Source organism: Triturus cristatus, chromosome 3_2, assembly GCF_964204655.1.
Source record: "Triturus cristatus chromosome 3_2, aTriCri1.1, whole genome shotgun sequence".
Lineage (NCBI taxonomy): Eukaryota > Metazoa > Chordata > Amphibia > Caudata > Salamandridae > Triturus > Triturus cristatus.
Genome location: NC_140584.1, coordinates 645296282 through 645321475, shown reverse-complemented (window position 1 = coordinate 645321475; position 25194 = coordinate 645296282). Strand labels below are relative to the sequence as shown.

The following is a 25194-nucleotide window of genomic DNA, read 5'->3' as shown; positions in this document are numbered from 1 at the left end:
TTTACCCGTAGTTCTGATTTACTGTAACTGTCCTAGGCCCACTCCTTACATTTCACTGTGCACATAGAAAGATATTGATGCGTCGCTCCTTTGTGTAACCATCTGGGGTTTCTACTTGCAAGTTTGATTGTTTGTGACTGTCCCTAACCCCAGCCTCAAATCCCACTGTAAAAACAGGAGCGCCTTTATGGAGAGCTCCTGGCTGGAAGCAGGAGGGGTTTCAGGAACGTTAGCTCTAATCCTAGTTTTCTGTCGAATATCTCTTCTTTACAAGTCCAGCGTGTCTAGTTGCTTTCAAAGCATCTTCTTTTCTTTGGCCCATGATCCCCATTCTGCCACCAATCCAGAAAGGTCGTTAGGAGGCCAGCCACTTCCAGCTCTGTGCGCCACATAAAGAAGTGTTATCTTGGGTTGACTGCTTTTTTTTCAGTCATTTTGGCTGGATTGATTGGATGTAAGCAGTAGAGCTGGAGTGCAGGGCTTCGGCATATTTGGCAGCACTAAAGCTTTATTTTGCACCTGGCTGTTATTGAATGAAATGTGCTGCTCTTTGGTACAAATGGAGCTCCCTTTTTGGAGACTTTAAAAGAGGAAAAGCATGTTAACTTTTTTGTTTCAAGAACATGCACTTTAATTGCCTTCACTTTTGCAAGACATGGGAGATGACGCATAGAGTCTTGTTAGCGTGCCCTGCGTCAAGATGTTGCAAGATGTTGTACTTCACTCAGGGCCCCACCCGACTCCAGCATCCTACTCCTAGAAACTGATCAGCGCCCGCGGCATCGGAGGATCGGGCCATCTTAGCACCATCAACTCAGAAACAAACACGTACAACGAAATTCAAACTAATGAATACACTTATGCACCAAGCGGACCTAGAAAAAACTATTCTCACCGCTCTGGACACCAGAACATATCTTAATTCATCCAGATTTTGGCAAGGCGAAGAAGTCCTGACTGCTACTGTTTACAAGGATGTCTGTCTCCATCTCTCCCTGGCAGTGACACTGAGAGCAGGGCCTCAACAGATGGGAAGACTGCTGTACTGGCACTGAACCGGGTAAAACCCACGGCCTTTGACAGTAGCTTCACTTGAGTGATGAAATTCACCTCATCGCAGGGGCGTAGGGGAGAGACTGGCACTGGGATAGGGACGTGGATGTGGTTCATTGGCCTAGAATTTCAAACTTCTCTCAGTGTGACGGTCTGACAAGCAGTTTAATGCTCCTTTTTAATGTGCCTCAGCTCTCTGGGTGTGTACCCTGTGGGCCAATGTACAGCAATGAAACGTTCAAAGAGGGGCAGTTCTTACCGTGTGAGAAGGTGATCTGCATTACAGTTTTGAAAAGTTGAGGGCCGTGCAGCAGGCGGTGACCTGCGAGGATGAGTGTGGAGTGAGATGAATTGCACTTCACACTGCTGCCTTGGCACGTAGGTGGAATACAGCACTATTGGAGTGCTTGGGAAGCGCCTTGAAGTGCAGTGTGGCCTTCGTGAGAAGCATTTTGTGTCATGTGCGGTTCACTGCTGTGGTGCACTTATCTTAGTGCAGTGGTGCGACTTAGGTCGCAGCGTCTAACTATGCATTGCATGTAGGACAAGTGAGGGATAGAACATATGACTTTACGTTTCTTTGTAGCTGAGTCTAGGTAAAGCCTGTGAGTGTGGCCTTTGTTGGAGGTGTTTTTGTGTCATGTATATTGATCGGTGGAAGGTACTCCTTGTGGAACTGCTCTTGTGTATGAGGTGGATTGAAGTGGTATGAGGGACAGACATGAAACGTGTCTTGCCTACTGTGCTAGACAGATCAAAAGGTGTGGTTCGTGGCTGGACTTGAGGTGCAGGGACACAAACCTGACAAAAGCAATGGAGTGACATGCCGATATGGTAACTTGCTTTTTTGAGTACACCCTGGAGTGAGAGAAGCACAGCCTCCCAGTATGCACTGGATACAGGAAGTCATCACATGAGATTAATGTAATACATCTGGGTACGAGAAGTCACCCATAGGCATGCACAAGAGTAACACAGAGCAAGAGGGAGAAAACACGAAAAGGGAGAAAGGAGGAGGAAGAGGGAGGAACAGTGACAAAAGGGGAAAGCAGTGTTGAAAAAGAGCCCGCAAAGAGAGATAAAGGGGCACGGAGAGTCTGGTGGTGGATGAAAGAGGCATGACGTGGAATCCAGACTATACTTACTGTCCCAGATTAACAGTAAAATATACACGTTAAATAACTTCTCGATTTGCCGATTTCACTTGTTGTCTCAAAAGCAACTATTTCTAGAATGACATTGGAAGACTGACAGATATTGTCCTGTCAGTCTCCTTGCGCTTAGGTCACAATCCCAAATAAAAACCGGGTTGTGACGCGTTTAGACTCTCGGCCCCTCTCCTTTGCCATCCCAGTTGAAAGGAGTGCTCCACAGCATCTTAACCAGCAGTGTGGCTCTCCTGCGGTGGCCTCGTGCTTGGAAACGTAAACGTACCTTCCTGTCTTGTACCGCACTTTACTGTAGACGTTCTACCTTCGAAGACGTGCCCCCTCGGCCCCTCTGCTGGTCGCGCGCTGGTTCTGGTGGCGCTCCCAGAGTGCAGTGCGCAGTCTAACAGCACGCGGGGACGCCGGGTACACTGAAGAATTTCCCATCACCAAATGCCCACGGGGCTCTCGAGCTCGGTGAGGTTTAACAATCCCTGTCACCCAAGCACTGGAAGTGTGCAGCGGCGGGGGAAATGCAGTGGACTTCTCGCTCCTGCAAACATGAACTTTGCCTGGTGATGGCACATGCCGGCTCCTCCTGGGCCCTAAAGTCTGATCACCGGATATATTATCGATGCTTGTGTTAGAGGTGGGCGAGCCCGCAAATTAACAGGGAAAGCAGAGCAAGTCAGACTCGAGCCAGGGGCCTGTCCTGTCTCTCACAGCCCTAACACGAACCGAGCCAACAGCGTACTCAGCATGTAAATTATTCAATAAACGTCACGTAAGATTAATACTCTTCAAAATAAAAATAAAAAACGTTAAATTCTTTAACATTTTTTAGCATTAGATTGTGTTACTGCATTGGGTGGCGTGGCATTTAATAGAAGTGATGGTGTCTAAAAATGGTGTTAGAAACATTCGTGTCCCCCCATCCTATCGGATGCCATTTGCGAACCAGGTGGCAACTCAGTTCTCACATGTACCTTATACGTGGCATAGGTTGGTGTTATAGACAGACACATACATTAAAGTCTATCAAAACAAGCTCCTGAATACCCTCGCGGTAATTAGCGCGCTAGACAAACCTACATAACATCTACGTTCACGTTAGGTTTACCTCAGCGCGTATACTGCACTGAAGTATGTTAAGGTGCTTTCAATGTGATGATAAAGGGAAAGGATGTCTAGTAAAATAAGGGAATTGCCAAAGGTTACACAATTTGGTTAAAAGGAAAGATGGGATTGAGCCCAGGTTTCCTGCTTGCCCAGTTCAGCCATGTTTTTAGTTCGGCCAAGTACCAGAAACAAGGTGCGTGGAAAACTAGCTGCACTGCATTGTGTATTACCTCTTCGACGTTTACCTTATTGTTTAAGATGTTAATGAGATCCGTTATTTGCTCTATCTTATCCTGCTTCAAAGGAATTAAACATGTTTTCTAAGTTGCCATTTTGGGAGACCATAAGTAAAAAAAAAAACAATATTAAACACTTCTGGAGGGCTCTACTGTCCATTCTTGTAATGTGCACTCATAATCTGCAAGTTAAAGACCTGTCTGGATTTCTATTACTTAACCATGTATTCAATCGATACAGTACTGGGAATCCATTCCATAGCAAATATTTTAACATTTTCGGTTTACAAGATATGGGGCCACATGTACGACCGGCAGGTTTTGCGATTTGCAAATTGCAACTTTTAGTAACTTGTAATTTGCGAGTCGCAAAACCTCATGTACAACAGTGTCTGAGACACTGTTTGCGATTCACAAATGAGTCGCAAGTGACCTGCCTCATTAATATTAATGAGGCAGGTCGCAATTTGCGACCCATTGGGAATGGCAGCAGGATGCATTTCAAAAGTAAAAATGAATAGTTTTCTTTTCATTTTTTTTACAGTAGGCAGTGGTCCGGCAGTGGTCTGTGGGATAACTGCCTGCTCTGAAAAAATATAGGCGCCCCCGTTCTCAAAGGGGAAGGGGTCTCTTGGGGACCTCTTCCAGTTTGCGAATGGCGTAATTGAAATTGGTGGTAATCTTCGAATGTTGTGCAACTGCGTTCCCGTTTGCAAAACATTCATACATACCAGTGTGACTCACTATTAGGAAGGGACTACCTTTACATGCCCCTTCATAGAAGCAGCTTACAAACCCTATTTTGCAAGTTGTTAATAGGTTCCCGGCTCACAAAATAGGGTTGGTACATAGGAAAATGCATTCTACTTGTCACAAATGGCCCGATGGGCCTTTTACGATAAGTAAAATGCGTCGTGCATCAAACCCTTCATGTGTAAATTGAACGTATTCAATTACCCGTAACCATGTGATCCAATTTAAGATGGGAAAGGAAGAGAGAAGACAAACAAATAAACCACACAGCCCACAACTCTTTCCCTTTATGTGGAGAAGATTAGTGAGTCCTTTGAGTACTCCCTTTACTGTGGTCCATTTATAGGAGCCCTCTAATAGTGGTTTCAAGGGGACTCCTTCCCTTTTGCAAATAACTTACCACCTCCTTTATGGGTGTTAGTAAAAAAAAATCAATGTTTTGCAACTCGATTTCAGTCACAAAACATTGATTCATTAGATACCAAATTAGAATTTGGAATAGATGCCTACAACACACTCCTTCCAAATACCAAACGGTATCAATTCGGAAATACCATTTTAGGAGATGAAAAAACGTAAAGATTTCTATGTGCTAGAAATTGCTAAATATTTGAAAATTCGTATCTCCGGTTCTGTACATTGGGTTTTTGTCGTTTTGGTGTCATTTTAAAGATAAAAATATTTTCTATTTTTATAAATTGGTGTTGGATTTTTATTGTGCATTGTGTTCTAATTATTCACTGAATTGGTGTTTTTAAATGCTTTACATACCTGTCTTTGAAGTTAAGCCTGCCTGCTCACAGCCAAGTTACCAAGGGTTGAGCATAGGAATAATTTTCTAAGACCTATTCTGAGCCCTATACTGTGTTAGTGGCCTTATTGCCAGTGGCAGATATACATTTGCCCCTACTACTAACACACTTTCTAACAGTGAGCAATATGGGTGTTGAAAACGACTGGGCCACATTTAATTGGTGGACACATTTAATTGGTGGATCAGTGATCTAGTGGTCCATATACTAACAGTACTAGTGGTCCATATACTAAGACTACTTGACAAAAAATGTTCTCTTGAATTCCATGACAATTTGATTACAGGGTGAACACATCCACTGATATCTAAGAATAATTCACAATGTGTTTACTGGTTTTTGGATTGCACAGAATTAATTGAAAAATTGGACACAAGCTTAAAATCAATCAGATGAGGAGTCATTTCACAGTGGGAGCAAGGATTATGAAATATCCTAAGATTAAAATAAGAAAAGAAAATTTGAATAGAGAAATCCAAGGAAAAAAATGAGGCATTTAAATTATTGGTGCTTATGGTGAAGAATAAAGATTTTGTAAAAATAATACAACTAAAACATATCATGATATTTGCAGCAGCGGCCGGGGCAGGTAAGCGCTGCGGGGCTGGTCAAGGGGGGATGTCAACAGACAACGGAATAGGGCAAATTAAATAAATAAATAACTCCTACTTCGTCATCTGTCGATATCCCCCCGCGCAGCGCCCTGCCCTACTGCACATAACTGCATTGGCCGCTGCTGGAAATTTGAAAAATATAGATGCCCTATTAGAGGACTTAAAACCCTTTGCCCTTTGTGGTTGTAAAAAAAGGTTTAAGAGGAGGCAGTGGTCAGGGGGCCTATTGCCTCATCTTAACCAAACTTAAAAACAAAAATGAAAATAAACGTTTTTTTTTAAACACAGTCCTGTTTCCTTTAAGCAAATAGGCTGCAATTATAGAAAAAAAGTTTGCTTCATTAAAACGCAGTCATAGACATGGTGGTCCGGTGACCCTGCGATGGCCTTCTGGTAAATTGTGACCAGTATTTTGTGACAAGTATATAGTACATATGGCCGCTGAGTCTCCTTATTTGGTCAGAGATAAGCAGCTTTGCTTCTTGCTGTCAATACATCTACTGTGAGTTTTACTTCAGAGAAGTACAAAGGGCATACTGTAAGTCTTACATGGTGTTGGATAGTGTGGTGTAGAATGCTGAGGTACTTCATATAATGTGGTATGGTGCTATGTGGGTTACATTTTCTGGTTTAGTTTGATGGAGTGTGGGATGTGTGGAATGTTCTATTGAGGTGTCTCGTTTTGTGGCTCTGTGCCATGTGGTGTGGTATAATAAGGTGTGATACACTAAGCTGAGGTGTAGCCGGTGTGCCTATCCTCGCTTTTGCTACATATGTCCCTCGTTTCAGCAGAGCACTTGGGCAGGGTAAGCAAGGAAACCATGCTAATGAAATATACTGACATGATATTACTGTACGTTGAAGCTCAAATATAGCCTTATAACACATCAGGGCGGGCTATACGAGCCAGGAAAAATGCCCGCTCAGCGAGGGCTTTTAACAAGGAACGGGGCCTTTAATGGCCAGTATAGCCCAACTACGGCAGGCTATAAGGCTATTAGAACATTCCGCCACTAGAGGGCAGAATGTAATAAAAAATAAAACAAAGGCCTCATTGAGCCTAAAGGGATTTAAATCTCCTTGGGCTCCATGAGGAACTTGTTCACAGCAACAGCTGTGAAAAACAAACATTGGAATGTTGGCGCTCCAGGCTTATACAATCCATTAGAAGCCTGGAGCACTCAATTTTCTTCAATTGAGCCCCCAACATTGGAATGGTCTACTAAAGGTTAATCTATCTTCAGTTTTAAGGTGTGGAGTGTTCCAGTGCTCGCTTAACAACTAACCACGGGGCATGTCTTTCCACAGGCCAAGACCGCAAACTTGGTGCTAGAGGATGGGACCAAGATCAAGGGTTACTCCTTTGGGCACCCATCTTCCGTCGCCGGAGAAGTTATTTTCAACACTGGCCTGGGAGGGTGAGTGCTCACTTTGAGATGTCAGCTGGACACAGACATTTCGGTATACCAACACATTCTCTGTCTCGCATTCACTCAAAGTATATATATATGTGTATATATATATATATATATATATATATATATATATATATATATATATATATATATATTCCAGTCTCTCGTCTCACACACCTTTCTTTACTGTCGAAAAAAGACGATGCGGACCCAAATTCGTGGTGCTTTTGCAAATCAACACTATATTCACGAATACAACACACACTGATTATTGCATAGTTGCCAATGATAAACTGCAATTTTTTAGGCATATCACTCATACTATTACATCCTCACAATCACAACTACATTCTCATCCATATCCCGCTTGTAAAGAATACAGACATAAAGGCTCACATCCACATATACGTGCACACACTCACGCTCAAGTCTACCCATACATATAAGACCATATAAGACCATGCCACATAATCACACTGTTGTGCAGACACGCAGTTGTATTCTCACACTGACTACAGTACATACACGTACAGGCACTCACAAACACACACACATATATACAAATATATATATATATATACACACACATTTATGCTCTCACTCTAACACTCTTGCACACACACATATATACTCAAATGTTCAGCCTCACAAACACACACATTCTATCATAATCAGGTGTGAACCCCAAAGTTATTCTCATTACTGCCCACTCCTTCTGTCTAACTCACAATGTGTGTTGTTTCTGCCTGTTTGTGCTTTCAGGTACACGGAGGCCATTACAGACCCCAGCTACCGGGGACAGATCCTTACACTGACGAACCCCATCATCGGTAATGGGGGTGCACCGGACACTAATGCTGTTGATGCCATCGGGCTAAGGCAGTTCATCGAATCCGAACGCATCCAGGTACTGTTACCATGGTGACCAGAGATAAGAGCTGCCAGGCCTATCTAGACAGACCATTTCCCTGTCTCATGTAACCTTATCAGCTTTTCTCGTTGTTTTTGCACTATTTTCAGGCCTCATTTAGAATTTGGGTAATACGCGATACTCCCCAAAAAGCTGCGAATATCCTGTGCCCTATTTAGAGCACTAATACCTCTGGGTACTCTAAACAGTGCAGGTGCCACATCTGCTCCTTTTGAAAGGGTGTCCCACATCACCACACTCTAAATCAATGCCTTTGTTTTGAAAATGCATTTTACTGTCCTGTCTCTAGCTCTGTTTTTTATTTCTATTTTGGGACTGGTTAACTCACCACCACGGAGGCTGGAAGGTTTTTCCATGTATTAACTAGTTTACTTCACTGAACTTGCTGCTAATGCTGACATCAAATGTTCATGTCTTCTGGCATACTCCTCTTCTTCTTTACTGTGTAAACGCGCTCCTCTTTTTTTAGGTCTCGCTGAGCCAAAGGCTCGAAGAGACATTTTGTATGTGGGATTTTCAAAGTGCTACCCACAGTCTTTTGGCTGGCCTAAACCTTGAGTGCACGATCACATGCACGTGCACAGCTGCTCCCACTCCCCCCTCCCTTCTCTATAGCTTTCTTTCACTTTAGCCGCTTTGACCCTTGCATTCCCCCCTCCCTTCTCACCCAGCCCTTTGATGCTCTGCTCGATTACTTTCACTTTCGCCGCTTTGATGTTTGATTTTTATTGCCTTTGTTTATGTGACGGAGATCATTGCATTTGGCAGAACATTTCTGGGGCCGTATTGCATGAAATACACCAGGTGGCGCTAACGTGTTTTACAGAGCACCATACAGCATTTTGTTCTGCGTTAAAAAAAAAGACGCTTTAGGAGCGGAAAGGAGCTATCCCTTTTACTTTTATTAAAATGTATTTTTAAAGGTGTCTCAAAGGATCCTGAACATAGTTTATACTAGCATGCTCCAATACTGTCCGTATTTCACTCCTGATTGCACTGGCCTTCCAGGTCCTAAGACTCAGACTCATGATTTTACTGTTATTTCAAAACCAATCTAACATTTGTTTTGTTTTAGGTATTACCTTAGTAAAGCATACCTATGTGATCTTACTCTCCTTGGTCAGTGTTTTATTATGGATGACAAGATGTTTTCTCATTAGGACTCGCACCATAAGCCTCTTTCATTCCAAACATCTGGAAACGCATTTGTCTCTGTAACTATATAGTAATGGCTTTCACTTACAGCTGGCGGAAATTATGCTACACACCTATTTATTGCCTTCACCAAACGAATCTGCTTTCACTGGTGTGACCATAACTTGCCAAAATATTTTACTGATGATTTCGGCAGTGTCTCCACTTCTGTCTGATCACTCCTCAAATGACACCTTCCTTAATCCCACCCACAAGCAAGGTAAACCACTCAATTTTATTCTAATTTCAAACACTTTATCCAAATCTAAACCCATCATCGCTCCATCTGACATCACACATTTCACATGCAAATCAGTTCGCCTCCTTGCAGATCGCTCTCTCATGTACCCATCTGCTGTAGAAAACAGGACCCCACTGCTCTCACTGCTTTCCACGTGATCTTCATAAGGACCTCACTTCAGTCTTGCACTACAGCTCATACAACTGCTTCATTATCCACCTTGTACCAAAGATAGGCCTCAGCCATGAATTACACTTGAAATAAGAGCGCATAACAGTAAATGAGGGCAGCAGTACATAAATGGCGAAAGCACATATTCACTGCTAACTTCTTGGTTAATAAGCAAGCCCTTCATACACTGCATAATGATCTAGGAGGTGTCAAATCTATCTATTTCCAGGACCTCATTACCTCACCATCCACAAGCGCTTTGTGCAAACCTTCAGCTCTTTACTCTCTCCATCATCTTCAATTATCAGTATTCTATTGTTCATCCTTACCTGCTCATGACTTCACCCTGCTACATCTGCTCCAAGATTAACATTATAATTAGTCCACAGTGCTCAAGTCCTCACTCGCCTCAACCCTGCGCAGTTACATTATTACGATTTAACACAACATCCTCCTAACAAACGTTTCCTCTTATGAAAGTAGCTAATCCACCCTGTGCCCCCCCGTAACCATTTCGTCCTCCCTTCATCAAATCTTTGCCTCTTTCATCCAACAGTTTCCCCTGCGTTTCCCTTCGCACTGACTGCCTGTCCTGTAACCGACTACTCAACCCTCTCCTGTGTTCGGGACCCTTCATTCCACTATCCTATCCTCTCCTCTGTTCTTGTATATGCTCATATTCTTAGATCGTTCTGCCTCTCCTTTGATATTGCTGGTCACCCCACCAGTGGCGTCACTAGGGTTGGTGTCACCCAGTGCGGGTAACTCATGGTGTCACCCCCTCACGACTTACCCCATGAATCCATGATGGACGGTTGGACCTCCTCGAGGAGATGTATTCATCTGAGGCTCTGAGGGCTGGACAGCCAATTCATATGTTATCCGTCCTTTCTGGCAGACATTGCAGCTGTGCAAAGTACATGATGGAGGCTTGGTGGACGCCTGAGGCATGAATTGGATTGCCTCCTAGCCGCTAAACAACGGCATTGGGCGTGGATCTGTGCGGCCGCGCGCCCTGGACACAACATGGCAGCGCATTGAGGCCGGCGACATCGGTGAATGTTCGGGAGTCCTCGGGCAGTAGAAGAGTCCATGGGGAGGCGCTACCCACATGGCCTGAGTGTGACCTCCCTTGACAGAAGAACCAAGATGTGGGAGGTGAAGGCCGATGTGGAGTGTAGGCCCGCACCTAGTCCTGCAGAAAAAAGTTGCTGGCATGCTGGTGTGTTAGTGCTGGGAAGTGCGGAGCCCCTGCGAAGGGTCAACTAGGCACCTGGCACCATAAAGGTGGAACGAAGGAGCTGGTGAGCCCCGTACCAGAGGAGGACGACAGGTGGGTCATCTCCATGATGGAGCAGAGAAATAACTGAGTGGCATACTCCGAGCATCCTGGTGAAGTGGGTGGTGATGGGTGTAGCAGGTTTCTTTATTGACAGAGGGGAGGCAACACCATATACTTTTCTCTGCCCCCCACGTACTGCAGCGCCTCTCGCGATACCTTGAGACGGGGCGCAGGTCACGTGGGTGCAGAACACTAGAACGTAACACCACAATGGGGAAGAGCAGAGGCAAACAGGTGAAGCATAGTGGCCGAAGTGATTGTGGCCGACCCAGAGAGAGAGAAAATATAGTGTCTCAGTAGAGAATACGGAGCTGTATGGAGCTGGGCCCGCAGGCAACTTGTGCTGGGCGGAGTGTCCCCGGGTGCGTCTCGGCGAAGGTGTGCACACCAGCCAGAGAGGCCCGGGCCTGATGGAGAATAGGGCTGAGTGATCTGAGGCGGAGCGCCTGGGGCAGTTCCACCCACACAAGCCAGAAATACAGAGAAGGGAGAATCTGGCCAAGAGAATACGGAGTCCACCGGAGCGCCGAGAGACGCAGACCACTGCCTGACCGGCTTTGTGGGAACGTGAAGGACGTTGCCAGATGGCCTACATATAGGTCTCGAAGAGAAATGCAAGGACTCCCTTTCGTGGATTGCGGGCAGACTCAGTGGGGCCTGACCTCCCCCCAGCACCTAAGTAATTAACAGGCAATAATCTACAGGCGAGTCTGCAGTAAGGGGCTATGCCTGTTGGTGGAAAGGCCAGTGACAGGTCGGGGCCGGATTCGTGAGAGCGACACCGGGGAAGAGGTCTTGGGGAGGGGAGCATCGATGGGATAGGTGACCTTTGGGGCATAGTGAGGATGACCTTGCAGTAATTGAAGAAGTCGCAGCCTCCTGTGGTGTCTATGGAGCACCATGGCTGAGCAGTCGAATAGGGATATTACCTGATGGTGGTCGCTGCCACTGGACTCCAGAGTAGACAGTAATATTTTGCATTTTGGTCACGGTGTCACCCCATGAGATGGTGTCACCCGGTGCGGTCCGCACCCCCCGCACCTCCCTAGTGACGCCACTGCACCCCACACTTTTCTCAATGAGCGCACGGGGCATTAGCTGGGTACCAGCCCTTATGCTCCTCAATAAGCAGCAGCAATCGTTGCAGTTTCACCAAGGTGAGTTTAGCAAAAGTTTATTTTACTACTTTCGATAACTGGTGCCTTTCGCAAACAGAAAAGGTAATGACAATGTATGGCACATTACAAGATGGCATGTTTTAATACTAGGGCTTCTGAATATATGCATAACGTTTGATCTAGCAGACATGATTGAGCATATGGTGAGACCCTTAAATGAAGGCTTAGGGCTCAAATCACAAAGGGACTAATATGCAATAAAGTTATGTGTCTCTTCACTCATGGCAGAATCTCCGCACTGCACTCACTGCAGTGCGCTGGACAGAGAGGCTGCCCAGAGTGCAGAGACTCCACACTTGTACCTTTACTACACGTAAGTCCCTTTGCAAATCAGACCCTTAACCTCTACTTCTTTGTGATTTTTAAAATAAAGAGAGGGAAGCATTTATAGTAAAAATGGAAAACTCGTGTCTCTATTTACAATGCAGTTATTGGTTGTTTTTAACTTTCAAGAAAATAACACATTTGTTCTTAAACGACATCCATATCTTAAATCACACATTTTATGATATTGACATTTGGAATTTCATGTCATACCCTTCACTTGTGCCCATTCCCGACTTCTTATACCCTTGTTATCTAGCAGTGCTTTCAACACCACAGGCCATCAAATTCTGGACGGAACGGCCCTAAACTGTTTCACCCATACCTCTATAATCACACTCAAATGCTAACAAGCATTGGCATAGCCAATAGGCCTCGCCTTTGGGACCGTTTAAGTGTTTAGTTATCCAGCACAATATCCTTGGTGCAGTAACATTAACTGTTGCATGGCTAAACACTTATAAGGTCCCAAAGGCGAGACCTATTGGCTATGCCAATGCTTGTTTTTCTTTCTTCTCAACCCTGTCACTTATTTCTTCTTTGTATAGAGCCGGGACACCTCTGGTATGCTTATAAAAGCACTTTAAGGAGAAGTGTTCCACAGCTTACAGGTTGCCACCATGTGTCGCACGATATCGACTCTCTCACGCAGTAACGTGGTGATAAGCCAATATCAGACGGTGCAACACAAGGTGAGCTGAAACCTCTGAAGACAGCGGGTCTCCAGCGTGTGTGGTGGTGCTGTTCAGCCGATGTCCATCAGGGAGGCCATCAGCGGCAGGCTCGGGTTTGCTTATTGTGTTAGCGTGGGTAGAGGTGAATTTAAGTCAGAGCTCTGCAGGCCAAGGCCCCATCACAGTGGGCCCCGCCTCTCCACGTTCCTGCCCACATGGTGAAAATGTTTGTGAAGTTGGCTGGTACCTTCCAGACAGAGGGTAGATCAGGGTCGATTTTAGGGCAATGCAACAAGTGGGGCGGTGCCGACCTGTGGAGGGGGCGTTGACCTCAGGAGGGGTGCTGTGTTTAGCAATAACATATGACTGGAGAGATGAGGGGCGCTTTTGCCCAAAGGTAGTGAGAGAATCCAAGGAGGAGGTCATGGGGTGGGAGCACCAAAAATGATTGTCGCACCGGGCGCCACCAGCGCTAAAGCCGACCCTGGGGTGGATGGATAAACAGCTGAGGCTCGGTTAAAGCAGTGTAAACAGGACACAGTCCGAGTATAGAGAGAGCGTGCCTGAATCCTGCTGTAAGAGGGAGCCTTGAGAGATGTCCTGAAACTGAGGATACTGTCTTCCATGCAGAAAGCAGGCAAGATCCGAAGGGAAGTCAGTCTCTTGAGGATTGAATGACCTAGACAGTGTGGGTGATAACATGCAAAAACAACAATTCATCGACAGAATGCAGAACAATGTCATACATTCACTCCAGTACAGAGATCTGGGCCTAAATCCATCGTTTTTATGCTCACCATGCCATTCCAGTTTGGACCCAGCTATATGCAAATCAGGCTTGACCCTGCGCCCAATGGGAACAGTCCAACCTGAACTGCCAGGCCAGATCCTCCCTGGACTGGAAACAAGCATCCTAGGACCGGTTTCAGGCTTTCAGCCCTCATCAGCCAGGATAGCTTGACTCCAGTGGCATGGAGAGCACGGGACCCACGTCTGGGCATACCCATCCCACTCAGTGTGACAAAATGCAAAAACAACAATTGATGGACAGAATGCAGAACAATGTCATACATTCACCCCAGTACAGAGATCTGGGCCTAAATCCATCGTTTTTTTGCTCACCATGCCATTCCAGTTTGGACCCAGCTATATGCAAATCAGTCTTGACCCTGCGCCCTTTGGGAACAGTCCAGCCTGAACTGCCAGGCTAGGTCCTCCCTGGACTGGAAACAAGCATCCTAGGACCGGTTTCGGGCTTTCAGCCCTCATCAGCTAAACTGGGGTGGCATGGTGAACAAAAGAATGATGGATTTAACCCAGATCTCTTGACTGAGGGTGAATGTTTTGATTTGTTCTGCATTCCGCCAATCAATTGTGTGTCTTTTGCTAGAAAGTGTGGGTGGCCAACCGTAGGCATCCAGCCGGTTTGTGAGGCAGAAGCAGGGGTGAGGTGGGATGGCGCTCACCATGAAGGTTTGTGCAAAAGGAACACGTTCTTAAATGCTTCCTATGTTTCAAGGGGAGGCAGTGGAAGGTCATCTGAGGGGGAATGGTGTGGTTGGTGCATTTCAGGTCGAGGACGCGGTGATCGACAGTTATTGACTCTGCATTTTAGCAGGGGTGTAACGTAGACCCCTGCATTGCAGGGGTGCCTGTCGTCGAGGTAGCCCTTTCAGCCCCAGGACTATGCATACCTGAGACATTCGGCAGGTATCTCAGGGACCTTCAACACATTCTGGGGGGGAGGGGGAACAGCATCATCCTGCAATGTTATGTTATTATAACTTATATAACGCACGATGTGTCTTGGCGCTGATGCGCCAAAGTATTTTAGTGATGGTGTTTGGCAGGGATGCCAGCAAACCTACTGTTAAAGTGGCCTATTCTAGAGCCCAGGCTTCCACAAGAAGTGCAAATATTTGATGAAAGGGTGGGGGAGTTGGTGGAAAATATTGCTTATGAATAAGAGTTAAATTGACTTTCAGTTCTCTGCAGGTGACTGCACACTACACAAAAACATATAATATGTGATTTGATCATGTAGAATGTTTTTTGTTTTTTTGTAGTCGCAAGGTATGGCACGTTGCCTTTCTGCACCAGTGCCTCCAGGCTCCAATCTATTTATTTATGTTTTCATTTTGCGGTTTCGATAGTGCCTGACGCAGATTTTTACCATTGCAGGTTTCAGGTCTGCTGGTCCTGGACTACAGCAACGAGTACAACCACTGGAGGGCAGTCAAGTCTCTGGCGGAGTGGCTGCACGAAGAGAAGGTGAGACATGGGCGTGTGAGGGTAGCCGAGCGCTTGTTCGGCTCCTTGTACCTGCGCGCACTGAGCCTGTTTGGCTGACCAAGTGCAATCTTTAATTCCTGATACGACACTGCCCCTCAATGGACATTACCGGGAACTGTAGCGATAGCGAGACCAGCCCGAAGTTGTCCAATACCATATACCACGAACACTGCCTATTTTAATTTAACCTCGTGCTTCTTTCTGTTACCACACCGATTTTTCTGCCTCTTTATCTTTTTTTTCATCTATACTTTCTCCCTTGTCGCTGCTTTCCTATGGTTCTCTTCCTCTTTCTTTTTCCTTTGTCTGCCCTTCTCTTAACCTGGGCCAGATGAAAAAAAAATCCGTGGTGCAAGAAATGGCGTTTGCAGCTCCGAGATGTCCCTTCGACGCATACAATTCGAGTTTGTTTATAATCTAAGAAGGGAAAGTCCTGCGTGATGGTTAGCATTCATTCATTTTTCATTCTAGTCGGTGTGGTGACAACTGTTATCATCTACATTCATCTGTAACGACTATTTATTATTTGAGAAATTAACAAACAGATGAGGTATTCAGTTGAATCCAAAGTTGGAGCCAAACACGTCTTTTAATTCTATATACCCTCATCTGACTTTTATTTCTCTTATTCAAATGCAGGTGAATGCGAGAACACAATATCAGAACCAATTGCCATTTTCTTAAGTCTCCAGGCACGGGATAATTAGGAAGTGTCTCCTTCAGGTGTATATGCAAAGGGTTGCCTTGCCTCTCCTGGTCACAAAATCACCCCCTTCCTGTGCCTCCTTGTCCGCACCTACAGTCTTCATAGGTGGCCCCTACTGCCAATCACCGACCCCTCTTTCTAATAGCAAACTACTACAGAGTCGGATAAGGCAGGGTATTTACCAGATCCAGCCAATACCACGAGGTTAGGTATTTACTTAGCGTAGTAAATACGCCCTAGCCCAACCTTTTCACTTTGAAATGAGGGCCAACATGCATGATCAGTTTTCAGCCCACAAAATTCCACCAAGTCTGTGTTTTCTAGGCCTTTTCCATGGATACATTTTGTCAGGTTTGACCTGTCAACATCTGTCAGGGGAGAATAGTGGCGACACACTGATTTTTAGAATACTTCCGATTTCTCTACAAACTCCTGTCTACGCTGGGATTGGAATGTAACCCCTTTGCTTTTAATCAGTGCCTGCATGTGTCATCATCAAATCCATCTAAGGCCTCACTTCACCTACTGACATTCAGACCTGCACCCATCAGGATATGTGTAGAGCTCTTTATTAGGTTAGCTTGACTAACTAGATAACTCAGTAGCACATTTAGAGTACCACACACATGCCATGAGAAGTGGGTATAGAACACACACTTTATTTTCCTTAGTGCACCGGATAATAAGATGCAGCATATGTGACAGGCAGTCATAATGCTCTCATTACTTAGTTTATTTTTAGATTAACTTTGCTTTCGATTAGCACAGCTTGTCACAAGGGCTAATAAATGAGTACTTAATTTGTAAAAAAAAAAAAAATGAAGTGCCAGGGCTCTTGTCAGGAGAACACTGCAGCTTGCACCACCCATTGCCCCTGCCAGCTCCAGTAATAACAGAACCAACGTAACCTAACCATCACACCCTAGGAGTGTGACAATTCAGACTATTTCATGTCCCCAAAACTATGAGAATGGCTTGGGCTGCAGGTATTAGTCATTTTAATGTACAGTGAATTAATAAACAGCTGTAGTTGTGTTCCTAATTTAGACCACCATGTGGTCGGTTGTCAGAAGTGCAGGTGTTGACAATTAAGTGCCGGTGCCCAGAACCGGAAACCACTGGCTCTAATTAGTCAGTCAGTCAAAAAGGCCTTTATTTGGTATTTCACAACCATAAAGCACACAATAAATATTTAAAACAATCACATTTAAAAGAATGATATTTCCAAAAGTGTCATTCATTGTTGCATTTTTTTTTTTTTACAATTTTTATGAAGTCTTCAGTCCTGTATCCACCTCGTTTATTTATTTCATGTCCGCTTTTAGGAGAAGGTTGTTGATCAGTGAGAAGAACTTTACCACTGGCTCTAATTAAAGCAATATAGGAAATTAAACGAAAACTACCATTAGGGTAAAATGATTTGCTGGTTCCTTGTTTTTTTCTCTCAGCTCTTTATCCGTCTCTTAAATATATCTTAGTGGGAGATGTAAGCCCTCCTCATGCTCTTTTAAAACACTCAGATGTGCATTAGTCTCCCATTGATTGCATCATGAAGAAACCTCCCAGACATGCCTCCTGTCAGTGATAGAGGACATCGCCCTCTGGCACTTGCTGGGTCAGCAAACCATTCAGCTTTGGGTACATTCATCGGAAACTATTTGGCGGGGTCAAAAATGTCAATTGTGTGTGATTATCAGCTCCAGCCAGATCAGAAGCTGAAGTTTGGTACACCCATGTGTCCAACACTTAGCAGAAGTTCTCATTTGTACTGAGGGACATTCGGTATCTGGTGTCTGCGACCCATCACACTCAAAGCCGCACAAGAGCTGAGTTGGACTCCAGCTAATGGTACCATTAGTTGGGTGCAGAGTGGGGAGAATAAGAGGCATAACAGGAGAGATTGGGGTCCTGCATCCATGTGATCATCATTAATGTGTTCTTATTTGGAGCATCGTTAACAGCTTTGCGGCCCCTTCTGGACTATTGAAGTCATGTTTTGTAGGCCATATCTTAAGCAGTTTTACCCTAACTCTGGGAGCTTCTTTCTTACTGTTTTGTCCATTTCTGTTAGCCTGATTCAAAGAATTGTGTCCTGTGTTGGAGACACCATCTGGGGTTTGTGTGCTGACGATGAGGTATCACCTGGACTATTGTGTGGAGTTTTGGAGGCCTCATCTGTTCCCATCAGTTCCAGAGACCCAACTGGAGCATTCTGTCCAGTTCTCCTAGCCTCATCTGTAGTATTGTGTCCTGTGTTGGAGACACCATCTGGGGTTTGTGTACTGATGATGAGATATCACCTGGACTTTTCTGTGGAGTTCTGGAGGCCTCATCTATTCTCTTCAGTTTCCGAGACCATATCTGGAGTATTTTGTCCATTTCTGTAGGTCACAATTAAAACATTTTGCCAGTAACATTACGATATACATACTGACAGCAAAGGCAGTTAATGACTGACTGGAACGGCTTCCAGAGAATGAGGTAGAGACAAAAACGTAAATCACTACGGGTAGCAGGCAGAGCTCGGTCAGACAAACAAACAGAAGAGTCGAATCAGCTGGCCATGGATTACTTCACTCTGCGAAATGTTTGCGTCATTTCAGATCAGGCACAAGGCATCCAATGCTCTGCCACCAGTGCCTGTACTTCCCAAGTACAGCGTTATCACCCTCGTGCGCTGTCTGGTTGTTCCAGGAAGCTCCACAGGTGGTCCTAGTGGAATTTGCAGCATCACAGATTGTGCCTTTACACCAGTATTGCATAGCTGCAACTGGTTTGTTACATTGTGTCATGTATGAGCAGGGCTGGCGATAGTCTGTTTATAGTGTTCATTACAAACGACAGTGTCATAACATCACCTCAGTAGGACAGTGACCTGCATGGTCCATTTAACATCTCTAGGCAGTTTTCATTTGCAAACAGAATTTTGGATGGGGAGGAGTCCTTCTTCACTTGTAAACAGAAGACACGTTTAACTAGATGTGCTTTTATGGGTATTTGTTTAAATGTTCTGATCACCTTTGTCCACTTGGTTGGGACGCTTTTTACTCACAGTGCTGATATGCCCTTCTCTTGTGTGCTTTCCGCAGGTCCCTGCCCTCTACGGAATCGATACCCGGATGTTGGCCAAAACCATCAGAGATAAGGTCAGTCTTCCATGCACCCCCTCCTGCAACAGTTGCATCATCGCCTCACAGCAGAACAACCCAAGCAGCCTCCGGGGTCATCTGAGCAGTGGCCCAGTGCTGTCTTTCTGAAACATGCACCACCTTATGAAGCATCCGACGGATTTAACAAACTATGCATATTCCATCACACCTTTGCAGAAATTGGTTGAAGTATATTGTTTACACAAAAAGGGACAGCCTTTCAGCAGGCTGCGGCATTGTTTCCACAATGCTCCAAAAGAAAAGTCAGTGCAGTTTATTTTGGATGGTGTTCCACGGCTGGCCCTGTCAAAAGTGATGTTTCTTAAAGTTATCAGGACACAAGTCAAGGCTTGCTAATCATAAGAGAGAAGACATTATTTCTTCATACCTCAACTTCCGTGTTTTGTTGTGACCCAGAAATGGGCATCTAGACCTTCGTAACCCATTCACAGATACACGACTTTTGTCCCCACAGGGCACTGTCCTGGGAAAGATTGAGTTTGAAGGTGAGCCAGTGGAATTTGTGGACCCCAACAAGAGAAACTTGATTGCCGAAGTGTCGACCAAGGTAAGAGCATGTTTTAAGAGGGTGCAGCAAAAGTTAGGTTTGGAATGTGTCCCTTACTTCCACTTTCTTCCCTCAACCCATTTAAACTAGGTCTTTGGAGAGGATTTTATATATTTCAACAAGTTAGAGTCAAATTGGCCATGCTGCTTTTGATCAATTGAGAAGCCAGCATCAGAGCGGACTTGTCTAGCGCTTTCCCTTTGCAAACCCCTCCTATAGCTTAGCCTTCACCTTCGGTGGAGAGCCTGTAGTTAGTCTGCCTGGTGCAGTTTCCTTCCTGTTTGTGCTAAAGAAAAAGAGGTACTAGCTTTTTGGAAATGTATTTCACAATCCTCCTTTGAATAGGGACCCCTAGGATTCTCTGCAGATCTCGCTCCACAATACAGAAGTCCCCCTTCTGTGCCCCCTTCTGCCCCTGTCATCCCTTGCTTCTTCTGGCTGCTCTAGTCTGAAACCAGCAAAGACATCGATTGCCTGAGCAAGCTGCCTGGTGACGTGTGATTGAACTCAGGCGTCCAGGTTCAAACAGTGGTGGCGCGAACTTGATCACCTCAGAAATTGTGGGTTCTGCAGCCCGTAGGCCCGTGCGCTGCACGGTGCAGCATGGAATCACCGAGCAGTGGTTCACCTGCCTCTCTGGACTCTGCGCAATCATGGACTAAACTGCAGTACTGGACCACATCCACCCTCGTGGGGTCACCCAGGAACCCTCAGGGGCCAGGATGCTGCCGGGAACAACTCTAGTGGCAATCCCTGCGCTGCACCTGCTGCCCAGTAGATACCTCTGCAGTGGCATAACCAAGTGCAGCGTTTGTGTCGCCCATTTTTCTCCTGGCATAATACTCCTCGTGGGTATTAGTTCTCGTGGAACCAGAGAATTGATAATGGTACTTTTGTTTCCATTTAAATGTATATTTAGCAAGACCTCTGACCTCCTGGTCAGAACACTGCTATCCCCTCGCGCAGCTCCACCAAAGAGTGTCTGCCCCTAGCGCTGCTCAGGTTAGTGTTCGAGGCTCGCCTGCCCACTGCTCAGGCCCTACCCTTACCCCTGCTCGTGTGCACACACTTCGCTGTGCCTTCCTCTGCCTTTTATCTGCTGTGTCTCTGCTTCTGTGCTCTGCTTCTCTGCTTCTCTGCCTTATTCCTTTTTTCCCTATTCCTTTTTCCTTTTCTTTCTTTTTTATTCTCCCCATCCTGCTTTTCTCTCGTTCCGCCGCTGCTGCCCCCAAGGCCCCTCCTGTGTCTTTCCGCTCCCGCCTCCCAGCTGTCCCGCCCTCCCCTGACCCCTACTTAATGGTGGCCGCGTGTAGCAGGCGCGCTGCTGGCGTACCAAAGGAGCGGCAAAGGCAAGCCTGTCTGTGCCTGACCCGACCACGACTAGCATCAGGAAACCTGGACCTCAGACCGGCCAGCACTACAGGTCCTCGGCCCTCCACGCACTCAACTCAGGCCAGGATAACAACTACAAGCGAGCTTCACCAATCGACACCCATGGACCCTTCACCTGCCACCACTGCAGCCACTCCTTCGCGCTCACCGAGACCCAAGAACCACCACAACCCTCCCACCACAACACCGCTGCACCCCAAAGCCTGCAATGCATTCTCCTCAACGTCTGCTCCCTCCACAGACACATCGCAGAGATCTGGGACCTCCTCGACAGCACCACCCCCGACTTCGCCTTCTTCGCGGAAACCTGGCTGAATGCTGCCTCAGGATCAGACATCGCAATTACCATCCCAGAAGGATACAAGATCACCCAGAAGGACCGCCCCAACCGCTACGGAGGAGGCATCGCCATTGCCCACAAACCCAACCTCCGACTGAGCACCCAGACTGACAGGGCCACGGACCTGATGGAACACCGTCACTTCAAGATACAGACCAACCCGACTACCACCCTACAGGGCACCCTCATCTACAGACTCCCCCGGACCCCGCATACCCTTCACCAACACCATCACCGATATCATCACGCAGCAAGCTGTCACCTCCACCGACTACACCTTGCTGGAAGACCTCAACTTCCACCTCGACAACCTCCAAGAACCCAGTTCAACCTCCCTCCTGGACAACCTTCCCAACATTGGACTCGAACAGATCGTACCAGAACCCACACACTCAGCAGGACACATCCTCGACCCCATCTTCACAGCGGGAAACGCCATCACCTTCGGCCACACCTCCGAACTCCCATGGACGGACCATCGCTGCATCCACTTCACCTTCAGAACAACCATCACACATAAACTTCCACACCAGCTCTCACGCAGGAACTGGAACAAGATCTCCGACGACCAGCTCACTACCTCACTCAGCAGCTCCACCCCAAATGCTACGGATGACGACCCAACCACCGCAGTTCGAACCCTGCACAATTGGATCACCCTGCTCAAGAAAACTATCAGCACACACACCAAGAGAGCCAGCTGGTTCTCCACCGAACTCCGAGGATCCAGACAAACCTGCAGATGCCTCGAAAAGATCTGGAGGAACTCCAAAACAACAACAGACAATGACAACTTCAAAGCAGCCACCACCGCCCACCACAAGCTCATCAGAAACACAAGCAAGAAAGAACTCCAGGACAGAATCTCCACCCACGCACACAACAGCAAGGAACTATTCAGCATCATCAAAGAATTCACCCGACCCAACAGTCGGGTGAAGTACCCCCTCCCAGAGGTCCTGGGAGGGGAGGACATCCTCCCCTCCCAGGACCTCTGAAACAAAGTCAGCTCCTTCTTCCTCCACAAAATCAAGAACATCTACGACAACTTCGACGACGACAACCAATACACAGAGCCTACACCTCCCGCTCCTGACACCACGCAACCTACACTTGATAGCTGGGCAGTTCTCACAACCAAGGACACCCTAAGACCATGAAGTCAATTCACTTCGGGGCCCCCATTGACCCTTTTCCCCATCACATTTACCACACAGAGTCGTTGACATCATTGCCCCCGAGCTTCGCCTAATCATCAAACGCTCCTTCAAGACCGCCTCCTTCCAAAATGACTAGAAATACCCTGAGATAAACCCTTTCCTGAAGAAACCCTCGGCAGACCCCACAACCTCAAAAACTTCAGACCCATCTCTCTACTCCTGTTTCCGGTGAAGGTCCTCGAAAAAGCCATCAACAGTCCACTCTCCCCCTTCTTTGAAGAAAACAACATCCTTGACACCTTCTAACCCGGCTTCAAGATAAACCACAGCACCGAAACCGTCCTCCTCGCCACAACAGATGACATCTGCTCCCTCCTTGACAGAGGGGAGACCGTGGCCCTCATCCTCTTAGACCTCTCTGCAGCCTTTAACACAGTCTTTCACTGCACCCTAGCCCGCAGACTCCACGACACAGGGATTTGGAACAAGGCCCTCTACTGGATCAGATAATTCCTCTCCGGTAAAACGCAGTGGGTCAGACTCCCACCCTTCCTCTCGGATCCCTCGCTAACCACCTGTGGAGTTCCCCAGGGATCCTCCATCAGTCCCACCCAGTCCAACATCTACATGGCTCACTCGCCCCCATAGTCAGATCCTATGGACTCAACATTGTATCCTACTCAGACGACACCCAACTCATCCTCTCCCTATCCAACAAACCCAACGTCTCCAAACACACCTTTCAAGAGGGAATGAAAGCAGTCGCCAAGTGGATGAAGAACAGCTGCCTACAACTCAACACAGACAAAACCGAAGTACTCATCATGGGCCCAGATGCCTGGAACGACATCTGGCGGTCTCCCGCCCTCAGGAACCCGCCCTCCCCAAGAGACCATGCATGCAACCTAGGAATCATCCTGTACTCCGAACTCAAAATGAACCGCCAAATCAACGCTGTCTCATCCTTCTGCATCCTCATCCTCCAACTCCTATGATAGACCTTCAAATGGGTCCCCTTGAACACAGAAAAACCGTCACCCACGCTCTCAGAAGCAGACTTGACTGCGGCAATGCTCTCTATGCCAGAATCAACTAGAACCTCACCCGTAAACTCCAGAATGTCAGAACGCCTCCACCAAACTAGTCCTCAACCTACCGCTCCACTGCCACATCAACCAACACCAGCGGACCCTACATTAGCTCCCCATCAAGAAGAGAATCACCTTCAAGCTTCTCACCCATGCTCACAAAGCCCTCCACAACACCAAACCTGCATCTTTGAACTGCTGCCTCTCTTTCCACGGAGCCCAAAGGTCCCTCTGCTCAGCCCAGCTCTCCCATGCAACGGTGCCTCGTTGCAAGGGAGACCAGACCAGGAGGCCACTTCTTTTCCTTCCTAGCCATCAGGGCATGGAACACCTTCCCACTCCACCTCCGACAGACGCCAACACTCTCCAAGTTCATGAAGGACCTCAAGACCTGGCTCTTTGACGGATCGCTGTGAACATCCGGGTCCTGATCCCACCCCTCCAGTGCTTTGAGACCCTCTTGAGTGAGTAGCTGCGCTTAACAAACCCATGATTGATTGACTGATATATTAAATCTCTCCTTTCAGGCTTGCTTGGATCTCCCACCTTAACATTTTCTGTCTTCCATTAGTTTCTGCATCCTCACTGTTACTATGTGCAGGCGCTTGCAGCTTGCTGTCAGATATAGCTACACAGATTAAAAATGCCTGGTGCAGTCCCACTGCGTCTATGGCGTGCTTGTCCGTGTTTGTCTTGTTGGCCTCTGTTTGTCTGCTTGTCTGGACGGCAACGGGTAATCAATAATCTGTCCAACTACATTAAAGAGCACATTTGTGAAACAGGGTTTTATGAGCCAGCGCTGTGCTGGTCTTCACGGCCTACTGGCGAGCATTGTGGGGATTCCGGGCAGATGGTGCGATGTGCTTGTTTGTCAGCCTGATCTCTGCTGCTAGCATTCTTGCTAATCAATAATGTGTACAACTGCACTAAATGTAATATTTGTGGAAAAAGACCGTACGTGTCGGCTCTCACTTCTCCTTCTCAATTGAAAATGGACAAACATGTTTCTGGGTGGTGTGAATTGCCTCCACCTTGGGCGTAGTTTGCACTAAAAAGTTTGATTTTTTGCTCTTGGAGTCCAAAGTGCCCTCTATTAAACCAATGAATAAAGGTGGAGGTGACCACAGAATGTCATGTTGGACTGTTATTCTCCATCAGAGGGGCAGGCAGTCAACCTGCCTGTATTTCCTGGATCTGGGGGGGGGGGGGATGGAGGGTGGGGGAAACTTGGTGGAGCTCTCATTCTGAGTTTGTGGTCAGAGCATGGGGTCAATAACACAAGTGGTGCGTCCTG

At 46.6% G+C, this 25194-nt stretch overlaps 1 protein-coding gene and 1 long non-coding RNA gene across 2 annotated transcripts in view; one reads left to right on the top strand and one right to left on the bottom strand.

Annotated features, from left to right (window-relative positions):
- Nucleotides 1-2719, bottom strand: part of LOC146857884 (uncharacterized) — a 59370-nt gene extending 56651 nt beyond the window's left edge. Inside the window, exon 1 of the long non-coding RNA XR_014979962.1 lies at nt 2488-2719. This is a non-coding gene — a long non-coding RNA (uncharacterized LOC146857884). The remainder of the gene's footprint in view (nt 1-2487) is intronic.
- Nucleotides 1-25194, top strand: part of CPS1 (carbamoyl-phosphate synthase 1) — a 215946-nt gene that overhangs the window by 297 nt on the left and 190455 nt on the right. Inside the window, exons 2-6 of the mRNA XM_085648589.1 lie at nt 7044-7153; nt 7913-8057; nt 15387-15476; nt 19293-19349; nt 19828-19920. Coding sequence (XP_085504715.1) covers nt 7044-7153; nt 7913-8057; nt 15387-15476; nt 19293-19349; nt 19828-19920 — 495 coding nt within the window. The remainder of the gene's footprint in view (nt 1-7043; nt 7154-7912; nt 8058-15386; nt 15477-19292; nt 19350-19827; nt 19921-25194) is intronic.